Source organism: Nanorana parkeri, unplaced genomic scaffold (genome assembly GCF_000935625.1).
Source record: "Nanorana parkeri isolate BGI_ZX_2015 unplaced genomic scaffold, ASM93562v1 scaffold272, whole genome shotgun sequence".
In the NCBI taxonomy this organism is placed as follows: Eukaryota; Metazoa; Chordata; class Amphibia; order Anura; family Dicroglossidae; genus Nanorana; species Nanorana parkeri.
The window spans coordinates 326,377-351,522 of record NW_017306540.1 but is presented as its reverse complement, the minus strand read 5'-3'; the positions used below and the strand labels follow the sequence as shown (position 1 = coordinate 351,522).

At 42.5% G+C, this 25,146-nt stretch overlaps 1 protein-coding gene across 2 annotated transcripts in view; it reads left to right on the top strand.

Annotated features, from left to right (window-relative positions):
* Nucleotides 1–4,006: 4,006 nt before the first annotated feature.
* The window catches only part of ATG10 (autophagy related 10), a 130,584-nt gene continuing 109,444 nt past the window's right edge, over nt 4,007–25,146 (top strand). For both annotated transcript variants that reach the window (XM_018557210.1, XM_018557209.1), the window contains exons 1-2: nt 4,007–4,067; nt 18,095–18,225. In XM_018557210.1, the coding sequence (XP_018412712.1) occupies nt 18,106–18,225 (120 nt within the window). In that variant the 5' untranslated portion in view covers nt 4,007–4,067; nt 18,095–18,105. The remainder of the gene's footprint in view (nt 4,068–18,094; nt 18,226–25,146) is intronic.

Below are 25,146 nucleotides of genomic sequence, written 5' to 3'. Positions count from 1 at the left end.
TAGAAGATAGAAACAATATAGACTCCGGACAAGGTTTTCTAATCTGTCTATAGGCATTATAATCTGTCTAAAATGCTGAATTAGGAAAGTATTATCCATTATCCAATGTCTAGGTGTCAGCTTTAGATTGCAGGTCAGCCCCTTTCACTCTCCTCATATGTTGGATTTTTGTTGAGAAACCTGGTTGCAGTATTTGACCCAAAGTCAAAAAGTATTGTAATCACTAGCCCAGGGGAGCTTTAGAAGGGCTGGGGCCAGTATACAACAACCAAGGAGCTCCACAGGTATATACGCAATTAGTGTTTGCTTCAATGTGCCATCAGCCAGCCATAACTGATGTTTCACTTTTCAGTGTACCTATCCTCTAATTAAGCCCTTCCTTCATTGTTTTTCTTCTCCTCAAATGTATACTACTTAGCACAGTAGGAGGCAAATTAACTAGTGCATTCAATTCTAGGTAATTCTAGCAAGCTAAAGGCTTTGCACTAGTGAGCACAGGGTGGGTTTCATGATGAGTAGCTGCTAATGTTGGTATTTACAAACAATTTACACCTGCATTCCATATCTTCCAGACATGAATTAAATGTAATAAATTAGTAGAAAATAGTAAATATTATACAATTTCTGAAATAGTTGTAACACACCATGCAGGAAAAAAGAGTAGAGTACATGCATCCTGCATTAAAATAAAATGTGGCTTCTCTTTTTTAAATTTCAAAAAACATAATAGCCTTATACATATGAAATATTAATATGGCTGACTGGTTCACATTAAATGCCGTATTCCGAAGCCTGCTGCAGATAATTACATAAAATCCTGAGGCTTCTTTGTGACTCTCTTTTTCTACAAAATTAACATGATGTACTGATCGCTCTCTTCTGCCTTGCTTTTCTCACAAAAAGATCTGGAAAATAGGAAGAAAAACAGAAATATTTTCGCATTAGCTTTCTTGATTGATGTGTGGCGATGAAGTCAAAACAATGACCTCATTGCTTGCCTATGACATTTGAGTAGGATTTATCCAGCTTTGTTTAACCCGTTCTGCATCTAAAGCAGTGGCAAACCAGCTAATTTTAGTCCAGGTAGCCAAAGGTTTAATTGATTCCTAGATTCCCGTTCTTCCATTTAAATCAGAGCTGCTCAACCCCAGTCCTCGAAGGCAAAATATGGGTCAGGATTTTAGGATAGCATCATTTTAGTTCCATTACGTGAACTGCACCTTACTTCATTCACTGCTCTTTGTTAATTAGGGAAGCCTAAGATTGTGTAAGGATCCCAACATGTGAGTACTGCAGATGGACACTCCTGCTTTAAGGTGACCCTGTCATCAGACCATTCATTTCAACCAAAATCTGTTCATAAGATTACATAGGCATTTATGGTATTTTATTAATGTACTGTACATGTAAAAGTCTTTCTTATGTATCTATCCAAAAGCCCTCAGACTTGCTGTTGAGTATTGCTAAAGGTTGTAGCTTCACCCCCTGGACATCCACTGGGCCCTATACTGCCTAGGTTGCCCTGTGGATTATTTGGCTCTGCTTGTTCTGGGTCACTGACCCATGGTCCCGTGAACTTGCACTTTTAGGCTACATTCACACTAGTTGTGCATGTGTGTTTTAGGATTTCTGTGGCAGGAACCTATGAATTCCTGTGGCAGGGATCCCAAATATGCAGTTTAGAAGCAGCCACTGTCACCCTTTTAAGCTATTGATCGGGTGACAGCAGCCACATTTGAAAGTCCTGTGGTCCCATAAACCTAAGCATTGTCCCGATACACTTAATCCCACGACCTTGCGTTTCTATTCTCCTGTACAGTGGGATGACCCTAATGGATGGGAGTTCAGACTTTTCAGAATTATGTAACTGTGAAAAGTTATCCAGCATTATTTACAATCAGAAAAAGGTATGATACTAATTCCTGACTGCACAAACCCAACATGTTAATTTATTGTTACACTAACAATGTACACAAGTAGATTCTTCATTCCTGTGTGCATTGTGAACACCTACTTGAACTTTTGTCCCCATTCACATCTGTGCGCTTTTTGTGCATTGCACAACATTGCATGATAAGATGAATCCCATCTTGTCCTATGGTGCCGGTTCACATTTTTGAAAATGCTGCATGTCCTTTTTGTGTGGTTTTGTAACCCCAAAGCAACTTCTACCCTACACAGGCTGCAGAGTAGATGGAGAGACAAAGAGATTGTACAAGACCTAAATGGCCTCTATCTGTAATCACCAGATGGATCCAATATCTCCCTTCGATTCCACCAAAATTGCAGCAGTATTGCTGCTATAAACATTGGCTTAGCAGCCATGCCACAAGACTGCAGAACAACTATACAGCCAAACAACAGATAGAGGAAGCTGGAAGCTGTAAGAAAGACGATGCCTAATGATGTCACCGGAGATATTGCCTGTCATTGGCCAAAGCCAAAAATGCATGAAGCGTGAATGATGCATAAAAACTCATCAAAGACCTGACTCTTGTATTGCTCACTCTACCTCTCTTCCTTCTTCAGTTTAATTCCTCTTACCTCTCTCTAGATTCTTCTTGTTTCTTTGCCATACCATGCATATGCTCATCAGTACTATATCTTTATGCCACTTGTATAGAAAAATGTACAATTTGTTATACCCTTTATTTGGCACTCTCATTTAGTTCTTATTGCTGCATATTGTGGATTGACATTGTAAATATTATGTCGGTTTCTCTGTTTTTCCTTTGAAAACTTTAGTAAATACATAAAGTGATATTAAAGTCAAAATGGTTAAGCTATTTCAAATGCTGATGAAATCACTTACAATAGATGCTGCTCCTTGACGTTGAAAAGTTTGTTTCCTGTAAAATCAGCTGGTCCCCTGAGCACTGACACCGATATCCTGTTTTAGGGTGGTCCTTTTGAGCCACCTTGTGTGTGCTTGTAAGCTATGTGTGTCTCCACAAACACACAGGCACAGCAAGGTAAGCCAATCCCTTGCTCCCTTCTTCGTCTCCAAGCTTGTAGATGGAGAACTGCTCTGTCCTTTGTGGTCTTGGGCTGTTCTGAAACATGATAACTGTAAGACCCCTTTCCCATGGTCCGATCAGGAGGGGATCCCTTGCTAACTGTAGGGGATGTCACTGTTGTTCTTGCGATGGAGTAAAAAACTACTGGAATTACTGGACCCATGTTTGTCTATGGGGAAACTAATGTAAATGGACTTGTGCGTCCATTTACATCAGATTACCCCCGATCTGGCATGATCAGGTCCAGCAAAATGGAACTCTGATCCGTCTGTGTTTCTGGAGCCGGGGGTAACCAGATGTAAACACATGCCTGTCCGTTTACATCGAGCTGCCCATAAGCTTGCATTGGGCTTCCGATCAGGTCCACCTACAAAACTGCAAAACTGACTGACAGACCAGATCAGCAAGACATACGTTGCTGTGGTATGTATATTTGTTTGACCTCGATTCATTATTGAAAAAAAATTTGCTTTACCAAAAAAAAAAAAGCATAAAGATTAACAAAAAAAAATGAAAACGCACAAAAATGCATTAAAAACGTAGCTGTGGGAGTGCGAACCTGGGCTGACTACTCTAGTACACTCGTGGTATCTTTGCAGTCAGAAGACTTTTGTTTTATTTTGGGCTAAATATTTAGGGCTTTTCTAATAACATAAAAGTTGTGTTGGTAATAAATACAGAAACATTTTGCTTTTGCTACATTTTCGTCTTCCTGCCCAGTTATTGTAGCACTAACAACAAAAAACTAAAGTAAAGTAAAAAATATTATAGTTGTTAGAAAAACTCTGCTGCTATTACATTGACATTTGCAGCCAACACTTCATATTTCTCCTCTCGGCTTTTTTTAAAAAGGGGAATGCTGAATATTTTGTATTCTTTATAGAGATATAGATCTGGAGGATAAGGGCCGTGTATTCTAGACAGCACGGTAGTTCAGTTGTGCCAGTGCTGCAGTAAGCTGTGGAATACGGTAGTGTGCAGTGGAGGATTCTGGGAGAGGGTAGGGGTGCAGCATGGGCTGCAGGCGGAGAGGTTAGAGCAGGAAGACATGTGAGTTGTACATGTTTACGTTGCCAGATGAGAGGTGCTAGATGGCACTCCATAAAAATCTGGTTTTTATTTCACTGCTATGATAGCATAGGATGATACAGAGGGGGTGACAACCAATGCAGCGTGTATAGGGAGATCAGACCAGCGATTTAATAAACTCTGGTCTCAATTTGAAATGCCAGGTCCTATGAATATCTATACATATCCTATTCTATATATTACATATCCTAAACAGTTGGATATGTGAAAGCTGAGAGGGATCCTGTTATGAAAATAAGCTGATTTCCAATGCCAGACACCCAGAGTGATTTGTAGTCTGAGCCCGTCCTGCTTTAACTGCTTCAAGACCAGGTGTTTAGATCCCCTACCTGGCCAGGCCATTTTTCAGTGTTCAGCGCTGCGGTACTTTGACTGACATTTATTCCATCACGCAACGCTGTACTGAAATGAATTTTATACCATTTTTTGGGGACAGATAGAGCTTTCTTTTGGTGGTATTTAATCACCACTGCGGGTTTTATTTTTTACTATATTCAGGAGAAATTACAGAAAATTTTGAGAAAAAAAAGTTTTTTTTACATTATGCTATAAAACAACTAATATTACCCACTTTTTTGGTAAAATATAAAAGACGGGGTCACGTCGAGTAAATAGACACCAAACATGTCAAGCGTAAAAATTGCACGCACTCGCAAAATCGCAAAAAACTAGCATACCCAAAATTGGCCATAGGCGACGCTTTAAAAGCTTTTACCGCTCATCAGTTTAGTGTTATCAGTGATTGATGGCCCTAGAACTATTGCTCTCATTCCGACGTTCGCGGCGATATGTAACATGTGCGGCGTAATGGGTGCAATCGTCGTTTTCGCAGGTATGCGCATCTGTAGTGCAGGGCTGGACAAATCCCAGGAGACAGGTAGCCAATGCTCCTTAAAAACTACATCTGACTCTTAACTTTTGAGGATTTCTCTACTTGTTGTCAATGGATCTGGCTCCTAAAAATCCTGCTGTCTCCTGGATTGGACAGACTGACTCCTGAATCCCTTATTCATCTGTCTACCCCTGTGTGTAGGAATGTTTATGGATTGCTCTCCTCACACAAGGGTGATCTAAAGTCATCATCTACCATAAATACGGCATGTAGAAATAAAATCTCTGCATTGAAAATCTCTTGTCTGATCTCACCCATTATCTATACTGTTGCTCCTCATTCTGCAGAATGCTGTCTGTGCTCTGTCTATGTCAGTGAACATGTTCTCATTACGGTATTCTGGCAAGTGCTGTACTCACAATGTACCGACTGTCATAAAATAACTGATCAGATAGAAATTCTTTTTTTTTTTAAAGGTGAACTCATGGAAAAGAATAAAATAACTTTGGGGGTTAAGGGTTAAAGCAGAACTCCAGGGAAATTAATCTTAACCCTTGCAGTGGCACCACCCCATGCACTGCAAGGGTTAAGTGCTCATTTTGGTCCGGGGAGGAAAATAACCAAGACATGCTCGCCCAATCCTTGGAGCCGGTCGGTCCCTCCAGCCGGTGTCCTCCTATGCTGCAGCAAAGCTATGTCCCTCGGTGTCCTCATGTCCTATACATTGGGGGGAATTTATCAAAACTGGAGCTGACAAAATCTGGAGCAGTTGTGCATGGCAACCAATCAGCCTCTATCTTTCATTTTCAAATCTTAACTTAACAAACCGAAGAGAGAGGCTGATTGGTTGCTATGCACAGCTGCTCAATGTTTTGTCTGCTCAAGTTTTGATACATTTTCCCATTGTAAATAATGTTGACTCAGAGACTGCTACAGCGAAGGGGTTGAGAGGCTCCAGGGACCGGTCTGACAGCAAGCTGGCTCCAAGGACCAGGTGTGTATAACTTTTTTTATTTAATCCCTAGACAAAAAGGAGCACTTAACCCTTGCAGTGCGGGGTTAGCTCTACTGCAAGGGTTAGGAATAAGTATTATTATGTATAAGTTGTAGGTTTTTTAGCGCAGTGATTTTATTGTCTTGAGATTTAAGAATAATTATGCCTGGAGTTCTTCAAATGCTTATTTATGTCAAGGGTACAAGCAAGAAGGAATTTTACTAACCCCCTCGCCCATGCCGCAGTATCTGACCAGCCCCCAAAGCCTCTTCTCTAAGGCACTCCAGCGATCACAGGCACTCTGACTTCATCAAGTACAACACAGGACCAATAGCTCTGCATTGCACATGAGGATACCAAGGGACCTCCTGGAGTGTCAGGGAGTAGAGGAGAGCGCCAGTTGCTGGGAGAATGAGGGATAAGGTACGTTTTTTTTTTTTCTGGTACCCTAGGCATAAATAAGCATTTAGCTTTTGCAGTGCTGAGCCCTGGAGTTCATCTTTACAGTGTTAACCTGTTGCCTGCATACAACAGTACACAAAGCCCAACACCAGCTAAAACTCCTGTGTGTTATGTATAGACTCGAGATGAGTGAAAACCTGTTTTTGTTCTTCATGACCCCATAACTCATCTCACCTGTCCATGTAATAGCAGGACTAGAAGTAAGGGGCTGTTGTCACTGGTACAGGAAGTTACATTAACACATTACAGATCTGACAGGACAGAGGTTCTTATCTTTCCTCATTAAAAAAAAAGTTTTCTTGCAGTGTGTCCCCACTAGACAGGTTTCTCATTGCTTCCTGTCCCGATGTGAAGGGACATCTCCCAGTGGTGAAACAGGCCCAAATAAAAATATGTCAACTTGTTATGACTTTGTCCAAAACGAATACACACAGTTTTGGCTGGAATTGATCTTTAAAGGGTACCTGTACTGAGTTACTGACCCAGAGGCATGCAGCAAAAAAGTCAAAGTGACATGAGAACTCCTGATCTGCATACTGGTTCCAGCCCCTGGATTAGCGTGACAGACAGGTTACTAGAACTAGCAGTACAGCTTCCTCTCCAGCAAGGAGAACAGCAGGCAGAGCAGTCATGAGACTAGCCGTCAGAGGCAGCAATGGCTGAGGTTTCACACTGCAGACAGGATAGTCATATACTAGGAAGCACACTGCTATTTCTCAGGAGACATTCCAGGCACAAGGTACATCAGCGTATTGTTTAGGTGAAATTAACATTTCTAGATGTTCCCTATAACATTTCATATCTTCACTAAGTTAAGGTCCAGTTTCAGGCCCATTCACACCATAGTGTTGTATTAAACATGTGGAATTCATGAGTATAGCGTACGCAATTACACAGAGCACAGTACTGCATGCTAGTTGTGTTGGAACACTGCACCATTCTAAATGGCAGCCCAGAGCACCTCCTGGCAGGAGTGCATTGCAGCATCACGCAATGCACGGAAGCACAATAACGTACGTGCTGTAAAAATAAAAGTAATGTCTGTACTATTTTATTGTAACCTCAATGCATGTTATTCAGGATGATGGGAAAAACAACACACCTAGCATGCAGCGCTGTGTGATACAAGGGGAAAGTCATAAAAACTGGAGCAGACAGAATCTGGAGCAGTTGCCCATGGCAACCAATGAAAGCTTAACTGAACAAACTAAAAAGAGAAAGAGAGGGGCTGCGTACTAATCACCGGAGCTGCCCGATACGGGCCGGCCGTTTCTCGGAGGTGCTAATTGGTTTCTATGGGCAACTGCTCCAAATTCTGTCTGCTCCAGTTTTTATGAATTCCCCCCATTGTGCCCTAAACGCACAGATCCCGCACGTTTAGTGCAAGCTATGGTGGAAAGCATTCTACAGGGATTTGTTTCTGCTAAATTAACAAAGTCTGTCACGTACAGCATTGCGAATGCAGCACAGAACATTACCCATTTATGGCGTTTGTATTGAAAAGCTTTCTTCTGCATTGTCCGTACATTGTAAGCTTGTATGTCCTTAAAAACCCAGCCTACATACAGACCTACACAGGCCCAGTGCATATACAGTACATCTCGTACTTAGGCTTAAAGTGACATTAAACTCAGGCGTTATATCTTAAAAATGCATTATAGTACGTTAACCATTTATAAAAATGTATCTTATTTGTGTATCGCTCGGCTGTAGATCCCCAAATCATCTCTGAATTGGTGCTGACACTCTCCTTACTTCAGGAGGGTGGCTACTTTTGCTCCCCATGGTCCCTGTGTGTTGTAAAGTAGCCACAGCTCCATCACTCTTGCGTTGGACTATAATCTCAATACAAATTAGTAAACGAAGGCCTCATTCACACGAGAAACGGCCGGCATGCACAGCTCCGTGCTGCGTGCACGGCCGTATCGGGCAGCTCCCGGTGATTAGTATGCAGCCGTACGCCGCCCTACGCTCACCCGCCCTGCACATCCGTGCGGGTGTCTGTACTCGTACGCTGACAGGATGGACCCTGCATGCGTCCGAGCCGGAGCACCCGCACCCGTACGGACCTGCACTTGGGGTCAGCGTAAGGCGGCGTATGACCGCGTAGTCCCATACAGAAAGACAGGGGCTGCGTACTAATCACACACAGCACTTGCCCTTCCCGGGAGCTGCCCGATACGGCCGTGCACGCAGCACGGAGCTGTACGTGCCGGCCTTTTCCCGTGTGAATGAGGCCTAAATGTGAGATTGTAGTCCATCAAAGTAGCGAGCTTGAATTGATTACAACACACACAGGGACCATGGGGAACAAGAGTAGCCACCCTCCAGAAGGAAGGACAGTGTCAGCATGAATTCAGAGATGATTTGAGGATCTACAGCCGAGTGATATACAAATAAGGTCCAGTATTGTTAATAGTTATGGTCCTTGAATGTATTTTTAAGATTTAACTCCTAAGTTTAGTGTCACTTTAAAGAAACAAAAAAAAGCAGATGTAGGGATTCCACCTCATTAAATTCTCCATATAAATTTACGAGCACAGAAGGAAGGTCCATCATTCTACAGTACAATTCTTCCTTATGAGATCTCTGTTAACTTCCATTTGGCTCTTTGCTTTCAATGAAAAGCAGATTAACTTCTTAAAACATTTTGAGAAACAAGACTCCGTACACCACATTGATATCATTGTCATATACAATTTTAATTTAATCTTTTTTCCGACCTTTGATTGAAAGTCAACGTTTCTTTGAAACTATAGAAAAGGTTTCATGTGTTTGTGGTCCTACTGCAGAGATTTAATTATATATGTTGCATCCCTTGGATCAGGACCTTGCCTTTTCTAATTCCTTGAACACCTGTAGCAGAATAGACCATAGGTAGTGTCCTGTCCCAACTACACATTGCTATGTACCCAGGTATAGCTCAACATGCATAAATCCTCCTATTCTGCAATAAGCCAGACTGGGTGAAATCTTGAGACTTTATTAACAAAACAGGGTGGGGTGAAACTGGTGAAAAAAGAACATGGAAATATACCATCAATATATGAAACCGGTAAATATAATGTCAGCTTACAAATACAAAGCAAAACAAGTCTATCTTTACCAGCGATGCTGCCTAAAGGGAATCTGGGTGCTTTCCTCCAGACATGTGCTTAGGATGGCAGTGGATTCTCTTTTCCTCTGTTCTAAAATGGAGGCTGAATTCCCAGAATGCTCTTTCTTCCTTCTCTTTGAGCAGAAGGGTGCTGGCAGTTTTACCAAAGCAAAACAGTTTAGGCTACTGTAAATAGAGATGTCGCTCTTCAGCTCCATATTGGGGCCGATTTTGATATGGCAGGTAGGTAAGCCTAAATGCAGGTAGGCAACCTCAGCAATCCAGCTGTTGTGGAACTACAAGTTCCATGAGGCATTGCAGGACTCTGACAGCCATGGTCATGACTCCCAGAGGAGGATGCATAATGGGATTTGTAGTTTCAGCACAACTGGAGTGCCAAAGGTTGCCTACTTCTGGAATAGACTATCTTCTAATTTAGCCCGCCCTAATAAATAAGAGGCCAACTTCCTGAATATTTGATATTATGAGGTCAGATCAAAATCTGGTCAGATCATTTTGAACAATGACCCTGCGTTTTTTTAAAATTATTAATTACAACTCAGTTGATGATAAAGGACTCCCAAGCACCAAAGCCTTTTTACTGCTGAGTTCAGCCAGATGTCTTCTTGACAGTCTTTGGAAGGATAAAACGCACCAACTAAGCCTACAAAAATCTGCTTTTAAAAATGTACTTTTGTCTACACTTTGGAATAGATGGCAGCCAACATATACTATAGACCAGTGGTTCTCAACCTGTGTAACCTCAGGACCCACATTTGTCCTTGGTCATTAAGTCGTGACCCAAGTCGCACCGCACTGGAAAGCATGGCATTGCGGTACCAGTGCAGGCAAATAAACTGTGGGTGGGAGGTGCATTTGGGGTGCCATTCAAATGAATGGCAATGCAACACACCTCCTGCACTAGAATGCACGATAGGTGCAATTGCATGGTACAGTGTGTTAATCGGACGGGACTGTGGGCTTAACGCATTGCACTAGTGTAAATTAGCTCTTTTTTGTAAGATCCCCCAGTCTCCCTATGTTACAAGAACTGGAGTGGATCCTCAGCCTGTGGTGGTCCAGTGTGGGCTCCTGTGCTGTGATGGAGCTCCATCCATATGTGTATTGCTGGTACAGCTCCCTTGTGTGCCCTGTAGAGGTGAAGAGAGCCAGAATTTGACGTACCTCCGGTCCAGGCACCTCTACAGGACACGTGAGGGAGCTGTAAGCAATGAATGTACAGATGGAGCTCCCTTGCGGCCATAGCCCCATCCCACTCCACTCCAGGCTGACACTCGGGTTCGGGCAGCATATTTTCAATGGCTGCTTGGTGTGAGAACTGACAGTGCTGTGCTAGGGGGAGGCTGAGGAGCCTCTCACCTAGAAAAGGGGAAGGCATGCGGTGGCCCACTGAACACAGGATTGCAACCCACTTTTGGGTCACGACCCACCAGTTGAGAACGAATGCTACAGACTACTTATAACGAAGTTTGGGTTATCTGCACGCCCCCACAGAAAAGTCATCCAATATTCTCTCCTGTATAATGGCGTTGACTCAAGAAGTCCACCTGACTCCACCACACCAACCTGTCCTATATTTCTTTTTCTCCATTATTATTCTCTTTTCTGCCCTTCTCTGATCTCAGATGCGCTTACATTGGACCAGAGAGCAGTATCTGGGACCATTATTTGACTACAGTTATTACCCAGTTGGAATGTTTTCATATTTGTCCTTTGCATCTTCAATTGTTATTCCAGGATAAAAAAAAAAAACTATTTTTGATTTAAAAAAAAAAACAGGTCATCTGAGAACATCTGGTTGGGATACAGGAAAGTAATTCCCAAACATACCCACCATAGTCTCCTTATTGTCTTTCACATACAGATACATTGATCTAGAATGTCTCTCACAGCCACCAATGAGATTTAAACCTGCTTTGAAACTTTCAAAGTGACTGGTGGTGCAGGATTCATAGATAGAAAGTTACACAGCTAAGGTTTCCGTTCAGTCCTTTGACCCTGCAAGGTGCTGTCTGGATTGTGGCTACAATGCATTTAGTAGAACTCATGATTTTAGCACAGCCTCAGTGTTTTCTGAATAGCATTAGCAGCTGTTGATTAGTTGTTGTTTCAGTACTCAACCGAGCAAGACTTTACTTTGTGGAGCATAAGGCACATGTACCTGAGCTTGTCCCTTCATTGCTCTACCACTGGCTTGTCCAGAAAATACCTAGTACTTCCGGGTATAGGGTAAACAACAATACCCCTACCACCCTAGAATGCAACAGCTGCCATGTGGGAACAGGGGGCGCGTGCTTCCAATGGGATCTTTGGGTTTACCTGGTGCTGCATCGAAGCAGTGTAAGTACTTGTACGTTATGCACCCTACAATAAAATGACCCATCCCTTTGCCAAGTCTTGGAGTGGTCCTCTTTCAGAATCTTGCATAAGCCCAGTTGTGATTGGTTCTATTTAATGTCCTGTTGTAGGAAATCTAATGGCATTACCTATACATTGCAATTTTCTAGAACACCCCAATACATGGTTCTTATTTACGTCATCATTATTTTGGTTGTTTTAAATGAACCACACATTGAGGGTTAGTCTAAAAATCCAAATGTGTCTACTTTCGTTTATGTATTGCCAGCGAATTCTTTTCTATAACCACTGAAATAAATTAAGATATGCAATGGAAATATAGATAGTGTTGGAAAGAATGTCACATTCACTTGTGCAGTAACCATAGCAACCAGTCAGAGGTTCTCTTTTATGGTCTGTGTTAGACTGTTAAAATGAGGAAAAAAAGACGCCGTTTCACATTTTAAAGCATTATAGTTGCTTAACTGATGTAGCTCTCACCTCTCATATAATTAATGAATCCCTCCCTATTAACTCTTCAAATGAAGAACAAGACACCCAAGTTTATTCTTCCACATACACTTAACATCGGTCCAAGCTTTCTTACACTACATATAGTATACTATAGAGCCTGCTTAAAGCAGAACACCAGAGTAAATATCTTCTTAACCTGAGTGGAACCTTTACTTTTATATGAAATCAATTCAGTCTCTGACCTCAAGGATGGCTCAGTAGCCTACATGGACCTACAACCCTCTGTGAACATTAAAATTCACTTAAGAATACAAACAGAAGTAGTTCAGTTGACATCCCTATCCATCACATTTTCTCCATCTCCGTGAGAGTAAAAGAGTAAATTGTGTTGACCCCCAAAAAAGTTTACTTTAATGGTGCCACTCAGCAAGCTGTCTACAACCTCACTCCTCAATATAGATACACTGAACCAACTGTAACAAGGAACCTACAAGAAGAAATACTAGTTAGGAATGCTAAATCGCTATAACCTATTCTGCCTACGCCGCATTGTGTGAGTTACTATAAATAGGGGGCATACTTCCCTAACCACTATGCTGCTATAACAAAGAGAAATACTAACAATTACTCCATGAATGGAGAATGAGCCAGGGCTTCTCCTACTTCTGATAAAAAGGTGTAGTGACATTAGTTGTCACATCAAGCAGGATCAATGATTATATAGCCAAAATAGAATGGCAACCGGCTGTAAAGGACTACAAATCTCAGCAATCCATGATTGCTGGTTGTCATTCTCCTTTGCTGAATAATGTACAAGCTCTTGGTCCCTTTCTCCCCCTCTCCCAAAAGCTCAAGCTACATGCAAGCACCTGTAGGTGCCTACAATTAAGCATTGGTGGCACTTAACTATAATTAATACAATCCTTTAAAACTGGAAAAGAGGGATTCCTATGCATTATTGCTCATACAATCCAAAGATAGGGCTGTAGTGGTAGTGAGGGAAATCCCTGGTGATCAGAAGGCTCCTAAGAACTAGTGTCCCATTGGAAGATTTCCCTTCTATTCCTGTTTTGATAACTACCAAAAATTGATAGCAGTCACCAAGGTAAATAGAGTAGGTGAATCTCTGTAACGGGGACACAGACAGCAATAAACTTGACCTGTGTTCTAATCCCTTTCCACTCCATATCCAAAACTAAAAAAAGATTTTGGCTTCAATTGCCAAAAATTAGGGATTGTCTTTCCCTTTCAGTGATAGTGGTCACCAGGATAAATAGAGTAGGTGAATCTCCTTAACGGGGACACAAACAGAAATACACCTGACCTGTGTTCTAATCCCTCTCCATTCAATATCCAAAACTAGAAAAAGGTTTTGGCTTCAGTTGCACTTGATTTAAGAACATAGGTATCCTGTACTTTGTTAGATTGTCCCAGCCTCTAGCAATCTGAGAGGGCAATCCTAAGCTTGGATGTAGGGGACAAGGATTGGCAGTTTTGTAGGATACAGTACCAAAGGGCTGGATTTGGCATAAATGTCCACCCCACGTGAGCTAATTTAAGATAATGCACAAGGCAACAGATCATATCATACATCATACATATCACATCTCAAATTACTCCAATCAGATCAGTTCAGAGATGAAGATTATGGATTACTACTAGGGATGCACAGATACTTTTCGAGTACCGGTGCCGATACTTGGCATTTTCATGAGAACTACCGGGGTTGCAGCGGTTGCAGCTGGGACCGGGCTCTGGCGCTCCACCACTGTCCTGGAAACATTAGTCTGTATTGTTTTAGAAAAACTGTCACATGACACTAAACACAAATGTATCAGTACTTGTATCTGTAAGTACTCGGCAAGTATCAGTACTCGTACTCGCAAAACTGGTATCTGTGCATCCCTTTATTTATATTTATAAAAACAAAAGCATAACTTATAACAGAGATGTACAAATCCCGGGAGCTCCGTGTGCTCCTTACACATGACAGTGGCCTCCTAACTTTTGAATTTTTCTCTAGTCTAGTCTTGGAGCTCAAAAGTATCGGTACATGTACAAGTACTTGTACCGAGTACTGTACTTGGTATCTGTGCAACCCTAATTACTACTACTGAACTTTACACATTTATTTTTTAGTACTTTTAGCTTTTTTTATTGGATAGGTCTGTTACTTATGGACTGGTATATTTGGGTATTTAAGAACTCCATTTCACATGCATTCATAAAGTGTTTTCGAAAGGGTCTTGAGTACAGTGGTTGAAATTTAAAACAGATACTTACAATGTAGTGTAGATTGGTATTTTCACAAGGATTTGCTTTGCATGTCACTGAATTATGTTTCCCTGGACACAGCCTCTGCTGTTCAGTTGTATTTCATCTTGTTCTGCAGTCAATTGGACCCCACTGCAAATACATGGCAAGCCCAGAGCATACATTGACATTATGGGGGACATTTATGAAAGCTGATGTGACTTTTTTTTACCTGTTGCATTGTTAAAATTGATGTTAAATAAACCCCCCTTTACTTTTTTTTATGATCACTGCAAAAGATCATTTTATCGTCCAAATGTAGCTAAATTGCATGAAGTTGCATGCAATTGCAAGCAACACTTATGCTGTGACATAAGTGTCACAAGAACAGTCAAACTGCCAAACAGTGCTACAGCTCATTTTAAATGTGGTGCAAATATACAGTATGTATGTTTAAGACCTTGTTTACACCAAGTGCGGAGCAGTTACAGAACGCATGAAAATGCATCCAATGTATTCCAATGGTATTTTGGGCTCTAGTTTACGCCATAGCGTTCAGTTCCAGTGCATGTGGGAAAACTGCAGGATGCCCTATTTTGTCTGCTCTGGAACACACCAAAACACATGCAGATGCATAAAAAATGCATCCAAACACTCTGGAACGCACTGCACTACACCTAAAAGCCAGTTTTCAGCAAAAAAATGGCCTGGTACGTTTTAGAAACGTGTCAAAAACGCACCAAAACACACTGCACTGCATATGAAGAAATTCATCCAGATCTGGTACGGATTTGGTGTGAACAAGCCCTCAGGAAATGTTTATTTTGCAACGTTCTCAAGTAGTGTGCGTTCCGCTGTGCTTAAATAGAAGCCACTGTCAGCGTGTCTGTATATGTGAAAATAAAGCCACCAGCTTGAAAGCCGCCAATCTGAATGCTCCTCTCCCTGTCATCTTCTCCACCGTATTAAACCACTCCTCTTTCGTCCACCTCTCCCCCATCAAGCCTCCCTGCCACCCATCTCCCATTAAGCCACACCTCTCTCATCCATCTCTCTGCCATCAGCCATCTGAGTTCCAGGCTACCCCTCTCCTATTATGCCGCCCCTCTCTCATCCACCTCTCTCCCATCAGGCATCTGAGTTTCAGGTTACCCATCTCCTATTAAGCCTCTCCTCTCTCAATCACCTCTCTCACCTCAGGCATCTAAATTCCAGGCTACCCATCTCCTATTAAGTCGCTCCTCTATTGTCCACCTTTCCATCGTCATGCCTCTCTGTTCCAGTCCACTCATCTATCAAGCTGCTCCTCTCGTCTCCACCTCTGCTCCATCAAGCTGCTCTGCTCCCAGCCACTCATCTCCTATCATGCTGCTCCTCTTCTAATCATGTCCTCCTCCCATTTAAGCCGCTGCTCTCCTGGAACCTCCTCTTCCTTTCCTGAACACAAAACAGCACAGTCTGAATTGTTGCAAAAGCAGCTTTAATATGTGCAACAATTCACTTTATTTGTTGCACTATTGTGAGAGGTTTTTTTTCTGTGACTGATTCCTTCAAGGACTTAACACTAAAATGGCAAATCAGTGACAATGTGTGACTGAATGGTGCTTTGCGACAATATACTGGGTGCAAGGGATGCAATAAATATGTATTATATGCACAAATATGTGTAAGGTATATCTAACATAATGGCCCTCTTTAAAACAAATTTTATTTAGTAACAAATGCTAATAAAAAGGCTTACAAATCAAACACATCACAAAGGTACTGTGAACACTTATCAGTGCATCACAAATGTGTTATATTATTCCTGAAATTGTTTAAGGGCATGCATTATTGTAGGTGCATACCTCCTAACATTGAGAAAGACGGACATCTCAGTGCAGGGATGGCATGCAAAGCATGCAGTGAGCTGCAGATGAAACATAGGTGTGCCTACAGTGCACTGATTATTGGGCATAGCTTAACGGTGCATGGGTAAATAGAGGCTGAGCCTTCCTGCAAAACTCAAGGCAAAGAATCCTTATTTAACAATACTCCTCCAATACCTATGCTTTTCTGCATGTATAATACAAATAGAGTTGCTTGTGCTGTGGATCGTTGTCATTGTGAGGGGAAATCTTCCAATTGGGACACCTGTTCGAGGGTCAACTGATGGGGAAGGGGAAGGGGAAGTAAAATCTCCCCATCGGGACACAGCAAAAAGAAAAACCTGACAAAATTTCAAAGCCCTTATAGTTTTCGTCTAGCATCAAGAAGCTTCCCAGCAGATATTTTCCCCTCCCTACTTCCAAAGTTCTGCTTTGGAACTTCCAAAGAGGCATAATTAAAAGCTACAAGCTTGCAGCAAACTTTAAAATGGTGCACCATCTTATCTCATTGCCGAAAAAAAAACCCAGTTAAACCCTACTAGAAGCTCAGATAGCAGTCTGTTGGGCCCCCTCATTGTGTCGGAAGCAGTTTCCCATTGTTTAGTATAGGATTTTCACAATGGCTAATGTGAACTAGACCTTTGGCCAAACTTTTTTTCGGCCTAGGTTCTCTTTCATTTACTATTGTCCTCCTGTGACCAAAACTCAGTATATATTGGGCTACTGCCTGCTGTATGCTGACAGCGCACAGCCACGCTGCACCCGGGACACATCCCGACAATATTGTCAGGATACACCCCGCTGCCTGATTGACAGCTGGCTCTGCTTCTCTCAAAGCAGAGCCGGCTGTGCCTGCCCCCCTGTCTGTCTGTCCCTCCAGTCAGCACTGGGGGAACACGGAATGGGCGGGGGGAATCCCTGTGGGGAGTGGTGACTGACAGTCACCACCCTCTGCAGGGAGAAGATCATGAACTGAGTGATCAGCAGATTGTGATCACTCAGTTCTCGATCAATGGAGCTGACGTGTGACAGCTTCAGTGTCACATCTTTGCTCTAAGCATGGGGATGAGTGTATTTCACTCTCCCCATAATTCTCCTTCAAAGTGTAACTACCTTTAAAAAAAATGTACATTTGTGGCCACAAAATGCCGATACGATGGGTCACCTTTAGTGAAGATAAGACCTGTTCCCAGGAATATTACCTGCAGCCTCCTGACTTTGAGTCAAATGTAACTCCTGAGTTTAGCATCAGTTTAATGTGGGACTCCATAGCTTCATAAACTTTTCCCTAACCCAAAACCTAGACTTGGTTGGAGTTCTTCTTTACAGTTTATGGTGTCAGACTTGTTAGGTATTTTTCACATAGAAATATTTTATAGATCATTCTTGACTTGAGATGCATGAATTTAATTTTGCAATAATGGAAATAGTGGAAGGAAAAGAGGAACATTATTTTTTCCTCTAAAAACAGACGGCCACATGTTATCAGTTAAAGTGATTGCCATAACAAGTTCCATATTACACAGCCTTTCTGCTTGAGTTGTAGGAAACTATGAAAAAAAGAGAAAACTGGATAATATTTCCGAACTGGGATGTCCAAATTACACATATAATATTGTATTCACCCTCATCCATTTTCCAACCTTACAGGTTGTCCGAGGATGGATCTTGAAAACAAAGACAACATTGTCCTGGGAGAAGAGAAATTCCGATACTTCTGTTTAGAATTTGTGAAACATTCCCAAAGTGTAGAGGATGGCTGGGAGTGGAAAAATGTCCAGGTAATGTGTGTGTGAGTCACAGTCTATACATTATATAATTAACGTGTATGCAGTCAGCATTTTCTGCAATGTTCTACATTTGGTTTGTACTTACACTACTGAAATTAGTTTTTCTTCCACCACACATATTGGTGATTACTGTTTGAAAAGGTAATCTAAAACAGTTACAGCTACAAACAAAGGTGAATATTTATAATGGGTCATAGAGGTCATATGGTGCTATTTCGCCACCCTTTCTGAAATGTAATCTTCTCACAGTGTATTTTTAAAACTAGTTTCAGCTTTTGAGTTTGTTGTATTAAATCATTCACCACTTTTGCATTGTACTGTAACCAAAACTTTAAGCGTATCTAAGCTCAAAAACAAAAATGTATTATGTTGCAGTTTTTCAAGCCTTAAATGTGGTGTCTGCATTTGTTTTCTTTTTACCCCCCAATTTTGACCTGGTGATACAGCCAGTAAGTCGTTATTTTTTAACTTCCTTTAACACAGCGGTCGCCAACCAGTGAACCGTGGACCACTGGTGGTCCGTGGAATATTTTGGTGGTCCCCGGGCCCCTCTGATGCCGTGCAGACTGGGCCGTCATTGAAGCGGCATGGAGGCTCTGGGGCTGCCTCTCACTGACTCAAGCAGCGGCTGTCACAAGGAATGCGCGGCTCTCTGTATAGTGCGGGCTCTGCAGTAGGCGGGGCATTTCGTCAGTACCCGGACTGAGCAGGCTGCGGGACATAGAAAAAGTGGGGAGAAGCCAGGTAATAGTGGCTCAGTGTGGGGGAAGGGGAGGCACGGGGGTGGTTGGGGGCAGTGCTGAAGATAGGGGGGGACATGTGCCCCAGGCGCCGCCGGCAGGGCCAGTGGCAGATTCGATAGGGGGGAAACAATTAATATTATTACTGGGCCAGAACGGGCGGCACCAGTCCCTCCCTCCTCCAGCACTGCCACTCCTGCAGGCACACTATGTATGTGTATATATACACTGTATGTATATATAGATATATTCTCATATTTTTTGTTTCCTCATATATAAATATATTCTCATATGTGTGTGTATCTTTTAGATTGTAAGCCCTCAGGGGCAGGGCCCTCCTTACCATCTTGTCTTGATTTGTATTGTGATTGTAATGTCTTCCTTATATTGTAAAGCGCTGCGCAAACTGTTGGCGTTATATAAATCCTGTATAATAATAATAATAATGATATATTTTTTTTTTTAAATCATATTAGTGGTCCGCGGGATTTGAAATTATGAATTTAGTGGTCTATGAGATCCGAAAGGTTGGCGACCGCTGCTTTAACAGACCAAGCTGTCCAGCAAAAGTAACAGATAGATGGTTGGGATACTTTTAACATTTAACACTGAGAGGGGTGCTTACAATGGTCTGTTTTATTCATTTATGTAAAAATGTTTATCCAAAAAGGAAACACATTTTTTTGCTGTAACTGCTTAAAAAGTGTGAGCTGCAGTTTCGATTTAATTTGTTGGTCAAGTCTATCTAAATCTTCTAGTCCATCTAACACTACACTCTACACAGGGTGACAATGATGCTGTCTAAGGGTGGCTCTGTTGCTCCTCTATAGAATGGAGCCAGCCTAAAAATGAAAATGAATGCAGCCACCACATATAAGTTTTGGGTTTAGATACATGCATGTAAACCCTAACAATGAACCTTTCCTATGTATTCCATTTTGGTCTGTTAAGTATACCATTGAAAAATACCTGTTGATCCTGCAAGAATCCCTGTGAGCTGGAAACCTTTTGTGTTCTCTACACATCACCCTCTGCCTCTGAGGAGAGGGTCATGTGTTTTGTAGTCCTATAGTGGCAATGCTGCTCCTCCATATAAACAGTAGGGTAAGGGAGCGTTGTCACCCTAGCAAAGGAAGTGTGTTAATAGCAGGATCATCAGATGCAAATAAAGGATACAAAGCCTGAAAGAAAAAAAAAAAGAATACTATTGCATCCATCAAATCTAAGCACTGGTAAGCTGCAGTATTACATTTTTGTTTGGGTTTGACAAAAATTAATATTCGCTAGAGTAGGGAACAGCTGAAACCCCTGTTCCTTCTTCGTTTCCCCTTTTGGATTTTTCCCCTCACTACCTCTCCTCATGACAACATTGTCACCAGGACAGGAAGTGAGCTATAATCTCTGTAACAAAGGACACTGTGGCAATAAAGCTGTTATTTATGGGTAGATAGTGCTGAACCTACGTTAGCTTTTATGGGTGCCTCTGTCTACATTAAAATTTTTCCTCGCATTCTACCGTAGTGACAACATTGTCACAAGGATTGGTAATGGAAACCTCCCCCATGGTGGTTGGACTAGAAGAATGATAGCCATAATCTCATAGATTGGTAATGGCCACACCTCCTTTTTATTTTGCTTTGACTTTTTATGTATTTTAAATTTACATTTTCTTTTGGTTTGTGCATTATATTATGTGAGGTAGAAGCAGTCGGAATAAGAATTTTCCATGGTACAGGTATATTTAAAAAATAGAGTTGCTGCCTTCTGGCAAAAATAAGAGACAGAGGATGGAGTAAGGGGGTGAAAAAGGCCTAGAGCAGTGGGAGGGGTGAATGATGGCACGCCATTAACATCTGCACTGGATGATGATGTTACCCTCTCCTTGACGCTGCAGGGGGAGTTTCCGCCTTTAGATCAGAGTCCCCCCCTTTACATCAAAAGCTCCTCTTCACATCAGCAGTCCCCCCATCATACCTTAGACTCCCTTTAAATCAGGAGCCTCCCTTCAAATCAGACTCCCCCTTCACATCAGAGTGTCCCATTGCCCCCATTTTATATTAAAGGTCCCGCATCACATTACAGTCTCAGCTTCATATTGTGAGTCCTTTTTCACAACCGGAGCCCCTTTTCACATATCCTCAACTTCCCCCCCTTTCACATCCTCAGTTTCTCCTTCATTAGAATCCTACCTTATGCTCACCACAGCAGAGGCAGTCCAGATAAAGTTCCTTTCGCCCTCTGAATACTGTGGCTGTCCTGGATGCTGCCCTACCTAGATCAGTGCCATGTGCTTACATGGTGACTCCACAGAAACACATGAAGCTGTGCAGCATCATAAAATACAGGTAAAAAGAAACTGCGTGTGGTCCCTCTCCCAATCCATACCACACCCTTTAGGTCTGGTAGGAAAGTTAGGAGGGACCCCAAATTAAAAAGCAAAAAAAAAGCATGTGGGGTTCCCCCAAAAGTCATACCAGGCCCTTTAGGCCTGATAGGAATTTTAAGGGGGAACCCCACCCCCAAAAGACAAAAAAAAACAAACTGTGGGGTCCCCCCAAAATTCCCAACTAGGCCCTTAATCCGAGCACTGGCCTGGCAGGGCATGAAAGGGGGGGGGACGAGCAAGCCCCCCCCCTTCCTGCGCCATACCAGGCCACGTGCCCTCGGCATTGGGTGCTTTTCCAGTGACACCCCCTGGAAAAGCACCTTGTCCGCGTGCCGATGAGGACAAGAGCCTCTTCTGCCACAACCCTGACAGCCGGGAGCTCTCTGGATCTGAGCAGGCACTTTTAAACTTCCACTCAGCCACTCCCACTCACGTGCAGGAAAGTGCCAAAATTTAAAAACAGGCAGCGATGGCTGTTTACATACAAGCATTCCGCCAGCTATAGAGGCGGCAGATCGCTTGTATGAGGTGCCGGTATGTGTGCCCCCCCTCCCGCTGGTCCCGGGCTCTGCTGTGCCCGGTCCGAGCCCGGGACCAGCATGGTGGCTCTGTGACAGGGATCAGAGGGAGATCGGTACACGATCTCCCTACGGTCCCCTCTCCGGTGTCAGAATGCGGAAGTGATGTATATTACATCACTTCCGCATTCTTGTGTCACTCTCCAGCTTCAGAAGCTGATGAAGCAGATCTCTGCTTCATCAGCTTCTTTGGGGTTCCCTAGGTGACATTAGGGGTCTTGGAGACCACCGATGTCTCCATAAAGAGGACCTTTCACATCCTCTTTGCTATCACATAGGGGGGTTTCTTAGCCCTCTAAGTGATGACAATAAAGGTAAGTGGAAAAAAAAATAGGAAAACAATTAAATGAAAGTTGCCATAAAAAATGAAAGTTACACATGAAAAAGAATAAAAAAAACACAATTTTTTTGAAAGTCCCCACCCATACATACATGCATGCAAACATGCGTCAGGTGCGCATACGTACAAAAACGACGATTGCGCCCATTACGCTGCACATGTTACATATCGCCACGAACATCGCAGTGAGAGCAATAATTCTAGGCCCATCTGTCACTGATAACACTGAACTGATGAGCGGTAAAAGCTTTTAACCCCTTCGTGACTGACGACGTACAGTGTACGTCGCCAGCATCGGGGCTGTTTAAACAGACTCCCGGCGACTTTTGCCGCCGGGACTCTGTTTAAACTTGTAGAGCCGACTGTCGGCTTTACAACAGAAGCGATCCTGGCGACTTACCTGTCGCCAGATCGCTTCTGCGTCCCGAAGAAGGGGCCGCCCCCCCGCCGGACACCCCCGCCGTGCTTCCCGGGCTCCGTTGCCCCTCCTACGGGCCCGGGACCGGCGATCTTTGTGTCCGCGGGGAGCTGGGGAGGAGGTCGACGAACTTCCGTTCATCGATCCCCTCCCCGTTCTATGGGACCGGGAGCGATGCAGATTGCATCACTTCCGGTCCCTGGGCTGTCAGTTCTGGGCTCCTGCAGCCCAGCTATAAGCTATTGAAGTGCGATCTGCACTTCAATAGCTCATTTCTAGTGTAAAGGTGACACTGAGGGTCTTTTGGACCCCCAGCATCACCTTAAAGAGGACCTGTCACCACCATCTGCTATTACATGGGGGGGCTTGCAAGCCCCCCCATGTGATAGCAGTCAAAGTAAAGTAAAAAAAAAACAAAAAACAGTTTTTAAAATTAAATTTAAATAAAATAAATCTAATAATAATAAAAAAAATTTAAAAAGTACCCCGCCCCCGCGAGCACGCGCGTCGCCACGTAAACACGCGTCGGGTGCGCCTACGCATGAAAACGACGAACGCGCTCCAAATGTTGGGTCTCGCCGCGCACGCCGGAGTGAGAGCAATAATTCTAGGGCCAGTATTTTGGGGTATCTCTAAATTGATGACCTGTGGGGGCTTTTAAAGTGTCTTTTATTGACTTTTTGGGGTACTGCAGTTTTTCGCCGTTTCACGGTCGCACGCAATCTGTAAACTGGGCATGTTGGGTATCGTTTTACTCGTTGTAACCTCATCTTTTATATTTCATTTACAAAATGGGAAATTTGTTGTGTTTTGGGGCATTTAATTAAATTTGTCACTAAATTTGGGGGTTTAATAAGGAGTTGCGCTAATATTGCGCAACATAAAAATTTTCAACTACCACCATTTTATTCTATAGGGTCTTGGCATTCAGAAAATATATAATGTTGGGGGGTTTTACGTCATTTTCAGGCCTAAAATGTGGAATATAACATGGGTGCAAAAATTGAAAAAAGGGCCTCAGTCATAAAGGGGTTAAAGCATCACCTATGGTCAATTTTGGGTATGGTAGTTGTTTGCAATTTCGTGGGTGCGCGCAATTTTAAAGCTTGACATGTTTGGTGTCTATTTACCTGATGTGACCCCGTCTTTTGTATTTATATGGGTAATAATAATTGTATTATAACATAATGTAAAAAAAACAAAACCTTTTTTTCCCCAAAATGTTCAGTAGTTTTCCCTTAATATAGTAAAAAAATAAAACCCCCAGTGGTGATTAAATACCACCAAAATAAAGCTCTATCTGTCACCAAAAAACGGTATAAAATTAATTTCAGTACAGCATTGCATGACGGAATAAACGTCAGTCAAAGTACCGCAGCGCTGAATACGGAAAAATAGCCTGGCCAGAAAGGGGGTGTAAACACCTGGTCAGCAAGTGGTTAAAATGCATTTTACATAGTTACATAGTTGCATAGTATTTGAGGTTGAATAAAGACATATGTCCATCAAGTCCAACCTATTGTGTGTGTGTGTGGGTGTAAAGATCCTCGAGTCATCTCGTTTTTAGGAGTACTTGTACCCCGGTATATTACCGTTTCTCAGGAAATCGTCCAAAAGCCTCTTGAATGATTCCAGACTATTAGCTGAAATCACTGCTTGCGGCAGTGAGTTCCAGACCCTAACCGCGCGAACTGAGAAGAATCCCCTTCGCCCCTTGTGTTTGAATTTTTTTTCTACCAGTTTTAGGTGGTGTCCTCTAGTCTTTGTTATGGAGTAAAAACATATGAATTTTACTGCAGGAAGTATGAATGAGCCTTCAGCTACTTTAGACATGGCTCCCAGCAGCTCATAGGTTGCTCATTGCTTGGCTGCCTGAAGTTCTGAACAATACTTGGCAAATGCATTTGCCATCTGCCTTAAGGAGGACCTGTCATTAGTAAGTTCACAGTGCTGTAGGGTCAATGCAGCCATCACGAGGGCTTTATAAAACTCATGCTGCCAGTACTGAGCAATTTGCGCTTTGTGTGTCTTTTTATAAGTCATAAAGCTACTTGGAGTTGAACATCTAACCTCTGCTTTGCACCTGGCACTGCAGATACATATTCTACATGGTACACTGATGGGAATTTACTCACATGCTCTGTTAAGCAATAAATAACTTGGCAATAAATAAATAACTTGGTTGCAACCCAGAGTGAATTTAGTATTCCATTGTAAGATGAACACTGACAGACTTAGTGGAAACATGTTATTTAGTCTAATTAGTGAATTGCTGCATGTCCCAGCACTCTTCGGGTTTGTGACAGCAGTTGCCTAACTGGTATTATTTCTTTTGATATATTAAAGTTAAGATCTTTCTACTGTTTTTTTTCACTCTTGTAAATTGTTATTTATTAGGTGTTCTGCTGAATAGCAAGTGCTAAGTGATTGACAGCGCCTGTTTTGACAAT